Source organism: Carassius gibelio, chromosome A16 (genome assembly GCF_023724105.1).
Source record: "Carassius gibelio isolate Cgi1373 ecotype wild population from Czech Republic chromosome A16, carGib1.2-hapl.c, whole genome shotgun sequence".
NCBI classification, from domain to species: Eukaryota; Metazoa; Chordata; class Actinopteri; order Cypriniformes; family Cyprinidae; genus Carassius; species Carassius gibelio.
The window spans coordinates 20,178,212-20,196,830 of NC_068386.1; the positions used below are offsets into that span (position 1 = coordinate 20,178,212).

Genomic DNA, 18,619 nt, shown 5'->3' on the forward strand with positions numbered 1-18,619 from the left:
TGGGTCCTGCATGGCATATTTATAGGCTGAGTGGGGATGGCCGGATGGGTTTGATCTGGGAATGCATAAATGGGTCCTGCATGGCATATTTATGGGCTGAGTGGGGATGGCCGGATGGGTTTGATCTGGAAACGCATATATGGGTCCTGCATGGCATATTTATGTGCTAAGTTGGGTTTGACCTGGGGACACATGGGTCCTGCATGGCAGAGGTACAAATTAACTATATAGGCCTATTGAGTTATGTAATTACTTACAGTACAATTTTTAGTAACTTGTAGTAACTCTACATGTAGGCTAATCAAGCATGTTGAGATTGAGTAATTGTAACTCAATACATTTCAAGTCACGCTAGTCACCAATTAACAAACATTGCATACATGTACATCTTTTGCCAAAACAATCCATCGGTCATTTTTTTTTTGTCGTGCAGAAAATTAAAAATGCAACTTCCCAAAAATGTAAAAAAACATCAAAATAGGTCAAAGTTTACGCTGTGTTGAATTATGCTGATTAATGGACTCTCAGAAAGGTTGCAGGCCTACCGTAACACTTCAAATATTAGCCCAGTCCCAGACGCCTGTCCCTTGGGGCAGAAACACATATTTAGACAACTAGGGATGCTCGATATTATCGGCCGATATTGGCTTTAAAATTAAATATTGGTAAATATCGGTATCAGTTTAAAAATCCATACAGAGCTCACTTTAAGCCCATAGGGGCATTCACGGTTGAAACTTGGTGCAAGCCCACTTTAAACCCCTTTAGACAGGTGGCGCCCAAATGGGTCTGCCATGAATTACCCAGTTAAGACCCACATAAGACCCTTACAGGTCCCACTTAAAACCCATCTTGGCATCCACGGCTGGCCCACGTGTGGATCCCGGGTGCAAGCCCATTTTAAAAACGCTTTAAGCATGTGGGGCCCAAATGGGTCTGTCATGAATTGCCCGATTAAGATCCCACATAACACCCTTATAGATCCCTTGAATAATGTAATATTTATACAATCTAATATTAATAATCTAATATTTAGATTATAGTAATAAACAATGCAATAATTAGAAATATTTTGATTCTGTATTTCCAGACAGCAACATAGTGTTGGCCCAGATCCGGGCCACATCTGGCCCACATGGATTTCACGTGGGCCAGATGTGGGCCGGATCTGGGCCAACACTATGTTGCTGGGCCGAAACTGCTTGCTGTCTGGGAATGTACACACAATCTATGCCAATAAAGTACATTAAAATGGATAGAAAATCAAACCCACAAATCATGTAACTGTTCAATAAAAAAGTATTGCATTGATTTTTCTATTTATTTTTATAAAGAACAAATCAACCAATAAATAGTGAGTGTATAAAGTAAACAGTCTATAAGAGAAATGTAACAGATACACACATATAACTTAATCATAATCATTTATTGTAGATGTGTCAAAGAGCAGTACCACAGTAATCCCAATGACAAAACATTGCAGTTGCAGTCCTCTCTGGCAAAATATAATAGTAGTGTAAAAGCAGGGCATAATTAAAGTTGATAAAACATTGTAAATACTATCCTGATCCACTCCATCAAGGCACGCATTTCTCATTCAAAACACGCATCACCGAAAACACGGTGTGATGAGTGGGACTGGCCAGAAAGCTGTGGGAACGGAGCGAGGCTTGTGGAGTGGAAGAACAGGGAAGTTCCCTGGAGCAGGGAACGGGGGACTCCTGCCAGCTGCCCAAAACTGGAGGAGCCGTCGCTGTCCACCGGTTCCTGCCTCCTTCTTCCCATGATTATGCAGTTTTTATATTGTTACACACGGCATGTCGCAATCGATAACAAAACCGACGAGAGCCAATGTGTGTTTGATATCACTGCTGTAATTCTTGTTGTAAAACTTCTTAACGCGACATTTTTAAATTGTTACTATAGCTACAGAGGAAGGAGAAAAGCGTATTACCGATGAATGGTTTGAATTTAGATCTTTTCCTCACACCAAACATCACATGGATACAAAAATAAGATAATTTCATGATCATTTTATTTAATGCTTGTGCGTGACAGCATACTAATAAAACGTTCTGTACTTTATTAGTCTTTATAGGCTATAATAGCTACAGCATGTGGTGTTGCCTCATCTTATTCATTTTTGTTAATAAATGTTTTGTAAGCTATACTGTCATTGTATCTTACTGTTTTATTGTTGTTCTGCTTTTTTATTAAGAATAACAATTAATCCATCTTTTGCTTTTGTCTCAAAAAGTGAAAGGTGTGTAGATCTAAGCAAAACTGACAATAATCCTTTATTGTAAAACGTGATAACAAGATCATGGATTTGAAAAATATTAGCTCACCATAGCGATTTAAGAAAGCAGTCAAAATTCTGCTCCAATTGGCTAAGTATCTTATGAGGAATTGTGATTCACATAGAATCCTGTCCTAAGGACCTCTCATGGCTTATAATTTTAACAGTGGTTAAATCTCTTTGATATTATCGACATCTAGTGGTTTCTACATAAATTTCAGATGTGTTCTAAGACACAGTATTCAACCCTGCTCCTGGGGACCTATACTATATATATATATATATATTTGTTTGTTTGTTTGTTTGGCAAATCTTTCATCCATAAACAAAAAATATAGGCTCACTTACTCTTTCACGTGGTTTGATTTCTTTGATTTTGATTGTGGAACGAAAAAAAAAGTTCAACTTATTTTTGCCATTTGTCCTAGAACATTTTAAATGTTGAGCAATCGTTAAGCGACAATCAGCTGCATTTCATCCTCCAAACCGCTCTGTGGCGAACGCGTACATAACTGGTTTTAAAAAAAAAAAACAGTCGCACGGCGGTTGTGGGTAATATTCATGGCGGAACTCTGAATCTGTAGTGGAGAGACACGCCTTCTACTTTTCTCTAAAGTGTATTCAAATAGTGGAATTAACTCACATCTTTACCTGTTGTAAAAGAATATTAACGTCCATACATTTGAAGGAATGGCTGAAACAGGCTCAGGTGAGCGGAGTGTGTGATACTTAGTCAGTCTGCTAAACACTGCCGCTGTTACTGATCGTTACCGGGACTGTAAACAGATGGTTTTCTACGAGCGAATACTTATTTAAGAGTTGTATTCGTACACATTTATCTTATTAGGTTAAACATTACTAATTTGTCTAATAATGAGTAAAGAGACCTAAATAGATAGCTAATTGCAATGAATGAACCGGCCTAATATTGTTTGTACTCTACATGCATTACATTATGATTTATGTTTGTGTAATTTGTTATGCTATCAAAAATGCTTTTAAGTGTATACATTTTTTTTGACAGTTATTTTTTTTTTAAATAATAATTGTAGGTTCCATTACAAAGGTCAAAGTTATTATGTTATACAAGTTTAAATCTGTAGATGGGTTTTCCCTCATAAATGGTGGTTATTTCTGTCAGTAGGTACTGCATGATGTGAGTCAAACATCTGTCACTTTAACTGCATCTGTTCCCTCTCAAGATCAAGCTGGTGACATGAAACATGACAGCGTTTCATCTCCTGGGATCTCCGATCATGAGAGAGAGATGGCAACCAATGCTTTTGAGGCGTTTAAGGTAAATAATAATAATAATCCTTTAAGGTAAACGAATAGTAATTTGAGCAGGCGATTGTATCTATGGTTGTTCCTGGAGGTCATTGTTGATGTTATAAAGTGATGTCTTCTTTAGGCTGGAAGCTATGACGTGTCCCTGAAACACCTTGACAACCTTCAGGAGCTTAACAAAGAGGACTACAAGATTACAATGAATAAAGCGATCACTGAGTTTTATAAAAGTGGGCAGACAACAACTAGCACCCTGAAGCAGACGTTAATGACCTTGAAGAATCAGGTTTGATATTACATATTATATCACTCTCATAAGCCTCGTCATTAGAGTACTGATGCTGATTGATCATTGTTTGCAGATGCACACAGCTGTGGACGATATTGATGGTTTGGATGATGTCGAGAACAGTATTCTCAACTACAATCAAGCAGTGATTTATTACCACATGCGACAGTATTCAGAAGCTATATCCATTGGGGAAAAGCTCTACCAGTTTCTTGAACCTTTTGGTACGTATCAGAATGCATACTTGTACAGTAGAGTGTTGAACAAAGTATTTTTTTATTTGTTTAAACTGTAAAAAAAATTTTTAAACTGCACTTGGACTAGCACCAAAAGTGTTAAGGGTTTTAACTGGTCTGGTGCAGTAGTGTGACATGGCTTGATGGGTTTCTCTGTCCTAGAAGAAAAGTTTGCTCAGGCCGTTTGCTTCTTGTTGGTGGATCTATACCTGCTCACCTTCCAGCCAGAGAAGGCCCTGCACCTGTTGGCTGTGCTGGAGAAGCTCACTGTGAAGGATGGCAACAGCAAAAATGGCAAAGGAGAGGTGAGAGACATGTCTCTTCCCAATATTTTTTTTTATTGTTTTGTCCCTGTCTCACTAGAATTGTTAAAGTGTTGTTACAGATGTTAATAAAAGTGTGCCTCATGTATGAATGAATGAATGAAAGCGGGATTTATATAGTGCTTTATTGTAGGGCTGTGCAAAAAACTGAATGCGATTTTCATGCACATCTCATCAGTAAAGACGCTCCTGTAATTAGAAGTATATCTCCAGCACGTGCGTTCAGATCAGGGTTGCCAGGTTTTCACAACAAATCCTGCCCAGTTGCTTCTCAAAACTAGTCCAAAACTAGCCCAATCGCGTTTCCAGGAGGTTCCCAGATAAAAAAAAAATATATATATGCGGGGTTAAAATTTAAGTTTTATGGCATGGTTGCCTTGGTAAAATTCGCATTTTAGGGGCTAAATATCACGTTATTGGTATTGTCGCTTCGACCCGCGGACATGAAAAACAACCACAGACTTGGCAACATTGGTTGGCATTTACTACACAGAGCCATAATTCACTGACAATCTACACAAAATCAATTCTAAAATCGGTGGCGATTCTTTGTCGATTTTGAAAGCGATTTTGTGTTAGTTGTTGGTAGATTACGGCTCTGTGTAGTAACTGCCACTCCACCTGAACCAGCAACAGGGCAGGATTTGTTGTGAAAACCTGGCAACCCTGAACGCACATGCTGGAGATATACTTCTAATTAAAGGAGCGTCTTTACTGATGAGATGTGCATGAAAATCCTATTCGATTTTTTGCACAGCCCTACTTTGTGTATTGCTGTACACCCAAATCGCTTTACAGTCATGCACTGCTCATGCTCAACAGAAAAGCAAAGTCTGCTATTTCTGTTTCTAATTTTCTATGTAGTGTACCTGTTCTTGTTCACAACAGCTGTACTGATGTTGCTACGCTATTCAATATTAACTAAGAGTTTTCCCTTAATAAACTCCCAATTTGACGCTTATTGATAGGAAGTTAGGTATTCGGGTTAAGGGATGTAGAGTATGGTCATGGTCAAATCTGGCATCAGATCATGCCCTAGAAAGTAAAGAATGGGTTAATATGCCAGTTTTGTGAGATGATAAATGGAGAGTTGTTGCTCCAGATTTTGTTCTCTCGACGTTTAATATTTTTTGGGTCATGTGTCATTTACAGAGCACCAACAGCGCAAATAAGGAGTCTTCTTCTCTGAAAGCAGAGTTCACAGCTATGATCGAGGCGGCTAAATCAAAGATGCACCAGGTGAGAGCCGTGAACGTAATGAATGTTGAACTTGTTCAGGGCTTGGTGCCAATTTACAGCATTAAGATTCAGCATCATTTGAAATATTATAGGTTTGTTGTAGAGTTAGACTGCTAATTAGTTCTAAATGATGTTGAATCTGTTCAGAAAGCTAACCCTGAATCTAAAATGCTACAATGTATGCTGATCAGCAAATAATCATGAGCAACAACAGTTTGTCTAAACAATTGTGTGTGTGTGTGTGCAGTATAAAGTGCGTGCCTATATCCAGATGAAGTCACTAAAGGCCTGTAAACGGGAAATCAAATCTGTGATGAACACATCTGGAAATGTGAGTAGATTCACAACCAAGCGATTCACACATTACATACGTCCTGTAAACGTTACTCTGGTTTGCCTGCAAATGTAATAAACTTGGAATATAACTTTTGTTGGCTGACTGTATTTACACGTTTCCCCTTCAGTCTGCGCCCTCACTCTTCATGAAGAGTAATTTTGAGTATTTGAGGGGAAATTATCGTAAAGCTGTGAAACTCCTTAACAGTTCAAATATCGCAGAGCATCCAGGACCCTTGAAAACAGGTACACAGTTGGAAACCACGCAAATATGCTTTAAAAAGAAGATATCCCCATTCTAATCTCCAAACTTTTTTTTATTTATCCGAGAGATTAAACACTATAATCATTGTTTGTACAGTATAATTAATGAATGTTTTGTTCCAAGAAGTAATACCAAGCAACATTACTCATTAATCAAAACGTCTTCTTTCCTGGAATATTTTTACTCTGATTTAATCTTTTTTTTTTTTTTTTTTTTTTTTTAAAGGCGAATGCATGAGGTGTATGTTCTGGAATAATCTTGGTTGTATCCATTTTGCCATGGGGAAGCACAATCTGGGTCTTTTTTACTTTAAAAAAGCACTTCAAGAAAATGACCACGTATGCGCCCAGCTTGGTGATGGCAGTAATGGGCAGGGTAAGCGAAATGAGGACTTTTTACATTCCAGATCGTACAACAGACTCTCATTTTATATATATATATATATATATATATATATATATATATATATATATATATATATATATATATATATATATTAGGCCTGTTAAATGATTAACATTTTTAATCAAATTAATCAGAATTTTCAGTGGATTAATCAGGATTAATCACTATTTGCAATTTCACCTGAATCCTAACCATTTTTTCTTTCTGAAATGCATACCAAACGATAAATAACAGGACACAGATACATAATTTTCATGTATTGATTCATCAATATGTGGTTCTTTTTTTCTGAATTTCAAAAGATTAACATTTACTTAGATCAAATTTACCTGAGCACTATATCAAACCATGCCATTTAACTACAGATAGTGTAAGAGTTTTAGGTGAACCAGTGGTTAAATATAGCCACATATCTATGAAATTATGCATAGAGAAACTCGAAAGAATGAACTCAGAAACACAAACATGCGCCACCATCACATAAGCAGCGTATCAACTACCAAAGTCGTCTCTGTTTATCGAGCATGGCATGAATGTTTTTGAGAGTAACTGGTGTAAAACCTTAAGCTGCTTCTGTGTTTGTTGCGGCTCTCGCCACTGTTTTTTACTATCTTGAGAATTCAGAGATCGACGAGACTTTCTTGACCTGAATAATTTGTCACACTGCGCATGCGTGAAATGCGTTAAAAAAAATTTGAAGTAATTAACAACAAACAACTAATTAACGGCGTTAACGCGCTATTTTTGACAGCCCTAATAAATAAATAAATATATATATATATATATATATATATATATATATATATATATATATATATATATATATATAATAATACATGGAGATTTTTGCAAACTGTTCAAGAAATTGATATTTTGTTTCAGCTTGTTAATTGATTCTTTTTTTTTTTCCCCCACAGCAGCTAAGAAGTTCACAGGCATCCCCATGTGTGCTCTGTTAGCTAATAAGCGCTATGAGCTGCTGTATAACTGTGGGATTCAGTTACTTCATATCGGTCGACCGCTGGCAGCGTTTGAGTGTCTGATGGAGGCGGTGCAGGTGTATCACTCCAACCCTCGACTCTGGCTCAGACTCGCAGAATGCTGCATCACAGCTAATAAAGGGGTACAGACATTAACCCACAAACGTCTTTAAAAGTTATGATGAAAGAGCTTTGGAAAAAAACTCAGTGTACTTCAACAGGTTCAAACCCCCGTTCAGTTCAGAAGTTTGGCGTCAGTAAGATCAGTATTATAATTTTTTTAAATAAGAAATGAATTGTTTTTTATACTTCTTGCTGGTTTGTATTTGTAAAGAAGGAACATTTTAAATAACCATATCAAAGAATCCTGAAGAAACAAATATATACATCACGGTTTCCACAATAAATAAATAAATATTAAGCAGCACAACTATTTTTTTGGTGTGCTTAAGAGACTTTTTTTTATTTCTTGGTAATGTTCTTTCAAAAACATCTCCAATCTTACTGACCCCAAATGTTTGAATGAGTGTTTATTTATATTGTTAAAGACCTGTTCCCATAAAATGCCTGTATGACAACAGTATCAAATATTTGGATTTTCCACACTATAACAATATAAATATTGTATAAATATTTCAGATAGTGATGCATGAATTTATGACATACAATTCTTTTTTGCTTCCTTCAGAGCTCAGAGCAGGAAACAAAAGGTTTACCCAGTAAAAAGGGGATTGTGCAGGCTGTCGTTGGGCAAGGCTACCATCGCAAGATTGTTTTAGCATCACAGTCCACACAGAACACCATCTACAGGTGAGGAAGAGTGATTCAACCTATTGGGCCTTGACATTTACTAGTTAGACTTCAAATTGCTGAAAATATTGTAATGTCACAATGTCTCCAGAAGATGTCGTCATGTTGCTTTTCTTCACAGAAGTAGCATTTAAAATCATTAAGTGGTTTCTAACAGAGCTGTATCATGCCTTTCAGGATTCAGCCTTATTACAAATTCTCAATAAAAAAGTCTTTCTGATGCACTTGACATGTTAAAATGGATTTACCCATTTGTGTTTGTGTGCAGTGAGGGCCAGTCAGCAGCTATCCCAGTGGCCAGTATGGAGTTTGCAGCCATCTGTCTTCGTAATGCTTTGCTCCTGCTCCCAGAGCACCAACAGCACGATAGCAAACCTGACAAGAGCTGCAGTCAGTCAGGCAGCACAGAAAGCGGCAGCGAGACCAGCGATGCCTGCAGGTACAGGAACATACATGCATGCAGCACCAATGCTGACAATAACAGATCCCAAACTAGATTGAATGCACAGAAGATTGAATTTGCACAATAAAGAACTTACCAGATAAACTCTTTTCACCCTTTGATCATCTGGTGATGTTTGGATTTTTCTTTGGCTGACAGTGGGAAGACTCAAGAGGGAGACAAGTTCATTCCTGCTGCCCCCTCGTCACCCCTGAGAAAGCAGGAGGTGGAGAATCTCAGGTGATGTTACAGGAGACTTTTCTAGAATTCATTTCTCTCATATCAGAAAATTAGCCTGAAGAAGATTTGAATGACTTTTAACATTTTATTTGGTTCGGCCAATTGTGTGGCTGATGTTGTTGTCCAGTACACTTTCTTACTCGGTTTTCCAGTACAAATAAACATTCCCAAATCAAGGAACATTTATTTCAGAAGCAAAATGACATAAGATACTAAGTCTTATGTTAAATCAAATTTAACGCTGTTTATGCTTAAAACAAGGATTAATCTCTACAAAACTGGTAAGAAAAATAAACGTGCTTTCCCTTATATTAAGCTTTTTATCTTACCCCACTGGCAGATTTTCTTTTCTTGTTTAATGCAAATGAAAATCACTTTTTCCTCAAGGGGGCACTTGCCTGCTCAGAAATTTGAAACCTCCATCGAGCCGCTTTAAATCTTAAACTTTTTTTTTTTTTTTTAATGATTATGCCTGAATCTTGAGAAACATGTTTTTGTAATATAAACCGTATTTATCATATACAGTGGGTATAGACAAGAACCCCCCCCCCCTCCTTCATATAATCACATTTTGTTGCTTTGCAGCCTGAAATGAAGACAGACAGTTTGTTTTTTCCATCTGTATTTACTGTAACGTTCAAGTGAAAGAAATAACACCAACATGTCAGAATAAAAAAAAAAAAATCATTGAGTTCGTAAAAGTTAGTATTTTGTTGAACCACCTTTTGTTTTAACTAGCCTTTAGGCTTTTGGGATATGTCTCTGTCTCTTCTTACTTTGCACATCTAGACTTTACAATATTTGCCCACTCTTCTTTGCAGAACTGCTGAAGTTCAGGTAAATTTGATGGAGATTAGCTACACCTGATTGAGTTTTCAACTCATTTTTGGGAGGGGGTTATTATTTTAACCTACACAGACTCCTGGCAACAAGCTTAGCTTCAGGCTTGTCTTTAATGCTCTATAATTGTGACCAACCCTCCCCCGGCTAACCCACAATACACTTCTCTTATTTTATGCACCCACTTCACCATTCGCTCTCACATTACATTTGCCTCAGGAATTGATTAGACCCCCTTCCTCCCATCTTTGATCCAGTGGGACAGTCTGCTACAGAGGGCTGGCCGGACGTGGGTTCCCTGTGAAGGGAAGGGGTGTGCAGTGTGGATTGTGTTGACCCTGCACTGACACCCTGATACACTGACACTTTTACGAGCCCAAGCCCCATTTACTCAAAGGGCTCTTCCTGGAATCCTGCAGGCTATTGTGTCACAGGCTGCCACTCAGAGCATCGAGCAGCTCTCTGTTTCCCCCTTTTCTTGTACCCATTCCTACCCCCTTATGTGGCATTAGTAACAAAGCTTATGATATAGGAAAATCATCAAAGATTATATTCAAAACAGTTTTCTTTGAAAGTAAGTTTTAATACGGAAGTTCATATGCACCGCCACAATTGTTATGGCCCGTTCACATCAAGATTGAATTTAAAAAGCTGAACAAATCGCAAACAAAAGACTATTATGGAAAAAATAAAACTCAGAGGGACTCATTCTGCAATATGTATGTATATATATATATATATATGTGTATGTTACTGCTTATAGTTAGGGTGACCAGATGGGACTGTCCTCATTTTAAAGGGCTGCCTGTTCACCCAAGATTTATAAATATTACCATGTACATATTGCATGTAAATATTTCCATTTGTAGATGATTGCTTTTCATAGTTGTTTGTACTACACACAGAGCTCCACAGACACGTTATTTTTTTAACTGGCTGAAGAAGAATGACTGGTCACCAGAAACAATCCAGTCATTGGACACATTTTTGTCCCTGGTTTTTGGAATTTGTTTACAGCAAAAATTGTTAATTAACTGTGTTTAAATGCAGTAAAATAATCAGTTAGAGATCAGATTGATGGCTCAGTGTAAACACTGCAATTTTATCTGATTCTATCAAATCATATTGGTGCATATGTACAGTATATACTGAATATGTTGAGTATTTATGTGCCAATTTATAATTACATAAAAAAAAAGTGATGTTAAATATTGGTAAATAAACCAAAACATTTACAAACAGAGTACATTTTATTAAAATAAGCTTATCTTACCTCTGACATTCAACACAAATCCAAATTTCAGATGTAAAGAAAACAAAAGTGACATTCTGGAAAATATGATTAGTAAAAGAATAGGAGACGCATGGAATATCTTGAGACTGTATGAGTTTGTTCTGAAGGGACACACAAGTATTAATTTTATTTGTGTGTAAAAAAAAAAAAGGGGGTTATTAAAAGTCTTAAATTTGATTTTGAAAACAACCACCCGTACCGTGACTACCTCTGAGTGTATTTCACTGATCTCTTTTATCAATGATTTGGGCATTTGACACACTTCCTGTGGTTGGGTTTGTTATGGCTGCAGTACGCTGATTCAAACAAAGTGCTTCTCTTTTTTCCCCCCTCTCAATAAGGCCTGTGAATAATCACCTAAAATCCATAAAATAATGTTGTCCTTGTGATAAAAACGGTTTCATCTGCTTACTTTTCCTTGGACTCTCTCTCTTCACAGGTGCTCAATTCTAGCCTGCAGTGCATATGTGGCTCTTGCTCTTGGGGACAACTTAATGGCTCTGAATCATGCAGAAAAACTCCTGCATCAAACGAAACTGTCAGGATCGCTCAAGTGAGTCTGTGGCTCCTCTTCGGCCTGATTGACATCTTTTTGGGTCCTGCACTTGTAACACTCACAACATTTAAGCAAATATTTACCTCCTAAAATGGCCAATCCTGAGTGATGCGATCCAGACAACTGTTTTGTCCTAGGGGAAAAACAACAAACAAAAAAAGTGTTTTTCGCGCTTTTATCCACCCAAGCTTTCACCTAAATTGCAAATGCTATATTGTAAATGTCTTGGAATTCCAGATTTGGATGCTTATTATAAATGATCTGGTTTATTTTAGCTAGATTTCCCAGACACAGATGAAACTGAGACTAAGTGGGCAATACACAATGTAAAGTTTAGCTGTAATCTTTGATTTGGGAAGTGGCTTTAAATAATGTTTTTGAGGAGTTGTGTGGTGTTTATGTTCTCAGGTTCCTGGGTCATCTATATGCTGCTGAAGCCCTGATCTCTTTGGACAGAATCTCTGATGCCATTGCACATCTTAACCCGGAGAACGTTACTGATGTCTCATTAGGTGTTTCCTCCAGCGAACAAGAGCAGGGTATTGAAACACACACATAACCAAAATATACAGATATCAAAGGACCTGATGTGCTATTACTGATATGTTTCTGTGCTGTTAATGACAGGTTCTGATAAAGGAGATCTGGAGCCTGTGGAGTCCTGTAAGTTAGTGTTGTTGTTATTTTTATTTTTATTGGCTGGATGGATGGATGGATGAATTCATTAAATCGGTTTATTCTCATATGATTAACATCTATGCACATTTCTGAATTAAAGTTAATTTTTATATTTTTAGGTTTTAGATTTAGTTTTTTAGATGTTTAGATTTTTATACAAAATAAATAATATATTTTATATAAAATTCTTGAAAAGACAACCTGTGCATATAATCTTTCATTGTTATACTAAAAAATTGATTACTATTTCTATATATGGAAAATCTGTTTTGTAAATATTTTCAAATACCGTGCAGAAACCTAAAAATACTGGAATTTAAATTTAAGTTCATTTTATTTGTTTAACATGAATAAGTATAAACTTTTTGAAACAAAGAAAATTTAATTCAAATTTGGACGCTCATTAACATGCCCTGATTAATTGTCCACAATTAGAACAGAGATAAGTTCGGTCAGACAATGTTAAATTCAATTCAAGTTTATTTGTATAGTGCTTTTCACGATGCAAATCGCTGCAAAGCAACTTTTTCAGGAGATTAGAGTTTCTACATTATATTTAATAACAGCTTGTCAGTGTTGACCATCTCAAGTTGATGTTCATATGGCAGAAATGTACAATAAAAAATCAGCTGTTCGGTCATCTCAGTCATTTGTAAGGGCTGGATCCAGACTAAAGCTTTTTAGCCAGTGCAAAAACTGTAGAATTGGGGTAATATGATCATATTTTCTTGACCTGGTAAGAACTCTAGCCGCTCTTTTTTTTTTTTTTTTTTTTTGCGTTTTGTACTAGCTGTAGCTTGTTTATTGAAGAAGCAGGACAACCACCTAGAAGTGCATTACAATAGTCCAGTCTAGAGGTCATGAATGCATGAACTAGCTTTTCTGCATCAGAAACATTTAATGTTGTCCATAACTTGGCAGTGTTTCTAAGATTAAACAATGCAGTTTTTGTAACATGTGAAATATAATTTTCAAAAGACAAGTTGCTGTCTAATATAACACCCAACATTTTGACTGTAGAGCAATGCAATTTATTTATGTAGTCTTATTTATTACCTGTTTCTTTACCTTTGGTTTGTGTTGTAGCAGGGAAGCAGACGCCCTTATGTTACCCTAGCTCCGTAAGTTCTGCGCGGTCCACAATGCTCTTCAACCTGGGCAGTGCGTATTGCTTGAGGAGTGAGTACGAGAAAGCCCGCAAGTGCCTCCATCAGGTAAACACTCCTCTCATGCTCTGCTTTCAAATGACAATGTCCATGTAGTTAAACACTTAAAATAACAATAATGCCATGTCTCTGGACATTAGATGTCTAACAGTCTTCAAACCATTTGTTTCTGATATCGGTGTACGTAGGCTGCTTCAATGGTGAACACGAAGGAGATTCCTCCAGAAGCCATTTTACTGGGCGTTTACTTAGAACTGCAGAACGGTGAGTCTCATACAGAGATTGTAATTACGCAGTGCCTGCTGGGATATGCTGCTGTGTTTTCAGAGGGTGGCCAGTCATCTTTCCTTACCTGGATTTATTTGTCACTTCAGAGTAATGGTTTAGAACTGTGATCGTTTCTTCTGCAGGAAACACACAGCTGGCTCTACAGATCATCAAACGGAACCAGCTCCTCCCGTCCGTCAAGCCCACCTCCTCCCCTGACCTCCGAAAGAAACCACTTCCCTTCCAGACATCCCAGCCTGTACAGCCCATACAGACCCCCTCCTCCTTTACACAAGTACAGCGCAAGTGATTCCATTTACACAAACCCCCCAAAACATGCACAAACACATTTTTTTATTTTATTTATAAGGCTGCAGCAACTCAGGATGGACTGGGAGAAAAAATAACACACACAAAAAAAAAAAAAACAAGCAAGAAACGGTTGTCTGTCGCAGTCTGTTAAAAATCTGTCTTTGTTTTGGGGTCTATGACATTATAAATAAATTTTATTTACACTTATTAGTGGTGTGACATTTATGCGGTCAGTGACATACTGCCATATATGAAATTATACAGATTATGAATAAGTTATGTCTGGAAAATAAGATTGAAAATCTGCATGTAGCCCTTATATTGTGATGAGCGAGATCATGTGGTTGTCATAAATCAATGGACCAAAGGTCACTGTTAAGATCTTATTTGCGTAAAATCATGGACACCAGTTGTGGCAACAATCTCTTTAAAATGTAGTTTTTAAACATCTCGGTTGTATAACTTGATAACTTCTCTACTGCATAAAACTCAAATAAATGTCCTGATTTGTGAAGCTCGTCTCTGGCGTGGGTGGACAGATGTCGGCTTTCTTTCATGTGTGGTCTCTTTTTCCTGAGGGTGGCCCATCACCTTTCTCATGCTGGGTCTTTCTTATGCTAATCTCTCTGCCCCCACACCCACTCTCTTTCCACCCACATCTCTCGCCATTGTTGCACCGATCTGACGTCCTGTCAGTGACGCCTTGGAGAAAAAAAAAGAGCCTTTTTAAGCCTTAATGGGATTTTTTTTTGTCAGCCATCTGACGCTAGAGCCAAATGCAGCTATTGTTCCCCAAGAGGCCTGTAACACGCAAAAAATTAACAATAATAACAATATTGTAAAACGTTTTTGTCTATTTTTAGGGAATCTTGTGTAAACATTAACCATGCCATTACAGGCAAATTTCAGAGGGCAGCTGTTGGTTTCTTACATGCATACATTTTTATTCACAGCCATGCATTTTCATGCATTAAGGTTAAATTGGGATTTTTTAGGTGGGCAGCCCCTTGGAGCGACTGCGGATGAATGATAAAAATGTGAAGCATGCATCTGAGCTGTGGGTGTGGCAACCCATGCTGCCCTAAAAAACTGGTGCCTAGGCCTGGGTTTCCTAATGTTGTAGAAAAGCTAAATTAAAATGGGGGTGCACAGTTCATCAAAATAAAACTGAAACCGAAACATTTGAAACCTCATGTTATGGGAAAATGTAACTATTTACAAGGTGGTAATACATGAATTTGTATAATCAGAATAAGAAAGATTTTTTTGGAAAAAAAGTAAGCATTAAAGGGTTAGTTCACCCAAAAATGAAAATTAGACTGTGTTTTACTTACCCTCGAACCATCCTAGGTGTATATGACTTTCTTCTTTCAGATGAATCCAGTTGGGGTTATATAAAAAATTGTCCTGGCTATTCCCAGCTCCATCATTGCAGTCAGTGTGTGTTACAGTTGAACAGTCCACTAGTCGTCAAATAAATCTCACGCATCCAATATAAAAATGTGCCTCATACAACTCTGGGGGTAAATAAAGGCCTCCTGTAGTGAATCCACGTGGTTTTTTTTAAAGAAAAATATCCATATTTTAAACGTAATAAACACTTTTCTCTCACTTCCGTTATCTGTCATATGAGGAATGTGTTTCGGCAGCGCACGCCTCTGAGAGAAACTAGTCTCGCAAGTTTCTTTATAAAAGCAAAGGAAGCAAAGTTTCCTTACTTTAGCAAAGGAAAACCAGTATCCTCTTGATTATATCCAAATCCTCCGTAATTTTTCTTTGCAAATCCTTATAATTCGTGACGGGCGTTTTGTATTGTTCTCTCTCCGCGTTCGTCACTAATTTACACAACGCCGACGTACTACGAAATCTGCCAGTATGGCTTCTGCGTATGACAGATATCAGAAGCGAGAGAGAAGTGTTTATTACATTTGAAATATGGATATTTCTCTTACAAAAATACATTAATTTGTTACAGGGGGCCTTTATTCAACCCCTGGAGCTGTCTGCGGCATGTTTTATTATGGATGCGCTCGCTTTATTTGTTCATTTGACGACCTGTGGACTGTTCAACTGTAACACCTGCTGACTGCAATGATAGAGCTCGGAATAGCCAGGACAGTTTTTAAAGGGGTCATATGTTGTTAAAAAGAACATTATTTTGTGTATTTGGTGTAATGAAATGTGTTTATGCGGCGTAAGGTTCAAAAAACATTATTTTCCACATACTATACATTATTTTTTTTTCCTTTATGCCCCACCTTGGGAATGATTCCCATTCACTTCCATTATACGACAGACAGACTGTAATGGTTTGAGCGAAAAATCTCAGTTTGTGTTCTAGTGAAGAAACAAAGTCACCTACATCTTGGATGCCCTGGGGGTAAGCAGATAAACATAAAATTTTCATTTTACAGTGAACTATCCGTTTAAGGTCCTCCTAACCCCACCCCTAAACACCACCTTCACTGGGGCGTAAGCAGATACTATAAAAACATGGACATTTGCAGTCAGTATGCCAAAACATAAAGAAAATGAATAATTTAATTGCTATGCGTGATATATCTTTCAATTTTCAAATCAAAGGCTGCGATATATACAATATAGTCTGTTTAAAGTCTATTGTGCCATTTCAGAATGAAAGAGTGGCACTGTGTTCATTCACACACATACAACTTACAGTACAATACTGTGTTTTCAGTGCTTCTCATGGATTTCATCTCTGTATGCGCAGAGTTGGTGCACTGGGAACATTTTTACATTGTTTTACATATTCACATACTTGCCAAATTTTTGTCGATGGTTTAGAGCATTGTATATATTTAGGAAAAATGTTGTTTATATATAAAATATGTATATATAAACAAAAACTTTTATTTTGATGCGATTTCTCATTCTTTGACAGCACTAAAATATTTGTATTGTAATTTGCAGTGTTAGTTCTATTGAACCCAAATGTGATCACCCCTAAAAGTATCTATATTTATTAGCAGCGCATTTGTTCTCTGTGATTAGATGATTCAAACAGTAGCAATACAAGACTTTTTTTTATATCAAATGTCATATTGTTATATATGAAAAATAAGTGAATTATTTTGAAGTTGTTTTAAATACTTTTACTCAAAGGCTGCCAGAATGTTAGCAAAATCAAACACATGGAATGGAGTTGGAATGGATTGACAAACAAATTATTACCATTTATTTTTTCATTCCATTTTCAAACATTCTAGTACAATTTAACCCTTTCTTATCATCATTAACACCTGGCTTTTTCCCATCTGCCAGACAACAAACATTTTCCTGCAGGCTCCAACTGACCTTCTGGGCTGCACCCCGCCCCTCTCTGACCTTTGACCTGTTGGTATGCAGGGACGCCCATTCCTCAAACAGCATTGGTGGCCTTAAGAGGCTTTTGTTAAGTAATTTAGACAAAACAAAGAATCCTTGTGCTAGTACTCTTTAAACAGGATGACAAATATTTCCCCGAGTGATTTAAGGAGCAGTTACCATAACCTTGTCTTTAAGCACTTTGTCTTTAAGAGAAAAGAGAATTTTTCTGCAGGCTCGTTCATTAAGGTTATCAAATAAAAGCTACAGATTTCAGATATGGGCTCAAATGCCTCCCCTCCAGATGTCAAATTAATGCATACAGCATCCTGAGGTTTCTTACATCAATCACAAGCTGGAGGAGTACTCCATTGTATAACATTGGAGTGCATCGCTCAATTGTCATTCAGAACAAATCTCATCGCATTACACACATAGAAAAAAAGGTTTATTTTCAGTCACTGTAAATATAAGGAACAGAACAGACTCCGAATATATTGATCTGTTCCAACTAGATTTATTACCCTGGTCACTTAATATAAATTTATAAAAATTAGGTTAAAATAGTATGTACAAATTCACAATTTTCATTCAAAAAGTCCTCAAAAGATTTTTAAATATCTGGTAAACATTGCAACTGACCACATATTAAACCCAAATCCAATTAGATATAATATTTTGTTGGTCACATCAATCACAGTAAATCCTAACCTCGACCGTAACTGTGGCAGCACATCCAGACAGAATTAGTTTGTCACGATCAAATCCATCCATGATTTCTCAGATCTCTGAACTGAATCCATAATTAAAACTGGATACTGTTGGACAGATATTTCGAATTTCTGAGTGAAGAAAAACAAGGAGTTTATCAGAGCCTTTAGAGGTTTCCAAAAACCACTGACCTAAGTGACACTTAAGGTCTGTAACTGAAACACAGAAGATTTTTGTTTCAAGGAATTGATCACGGTTTGATGTTAACATATCATAATCATTTTACCAAAAAAAGCATTCAAATGAACTTTGATACTTTT

The 18,619-nt window shown here is 37.0% G+C and overlaps 1 protein-coding gene across 5 annotated transcripts; it reads left to right on the forward strand.

Moving 5' to 3' along the window:
- The first annotated feature begins 2,827 nt into the window (after nucleotides 1-2,827).
- On the forward strand, nucleotides 2,828-14,778 carry LOC128031172 (CCR4-NOT transcription complex subunit 10). Of its 5 annotated transcripts, none has more exons than XM_052619413.1 (19): nucleotides 2,828-3,008; nucleotides 3,502-3,596; nucleotides 3,711-3,872; nucleotides 3,949-4,099; nucleotides 4,274-4,416; nucleotides 5,587-5,673; nucleotides 5,921-6,004; nucleotides 6,138-6,255; nucleotides 6,500-6,649; nucleotides 7,597-7,802; nucleotides 8,348-8,469; nucleotides 8,738-8,908; nucleotides 9,071-9,151; nucleotides 11,725-11,838; nucleotides 12,250-12,380; nucleotides 12,469-12,504; nucleotides 13,606-13,733; nucleotides 13,874-13,949; nucleotides 14,096-14,778. In XM_052619413.1, exons 1-19 carry the CDS (start codon nucleotides 2,990-2,992, stop codon nucleotides 14,260-14,262), a joined length of 2,241 nt encoding a protein of 746 aa, XP_052475373.1. In that variant the 5' UTR covers nucleotides 2,828-2,989; the 3' UTR covers nucleotides 14,263-14,778. The 5 variants fall into 5 exon arrangements, with proteins under 5 accessions (XP_052475373.1, XP_052475376.1, XP_052475374.1 ...); XM_052619416.1 differs by having other exon boundaries at nucleotides 13,609-13,733; XM_052619414.1 differs by having other exon boundaries at nucleotides 7,600-7,802.
- Nucleotides 14,779-18,619: the final 3,841 nt, after the last annotated feature.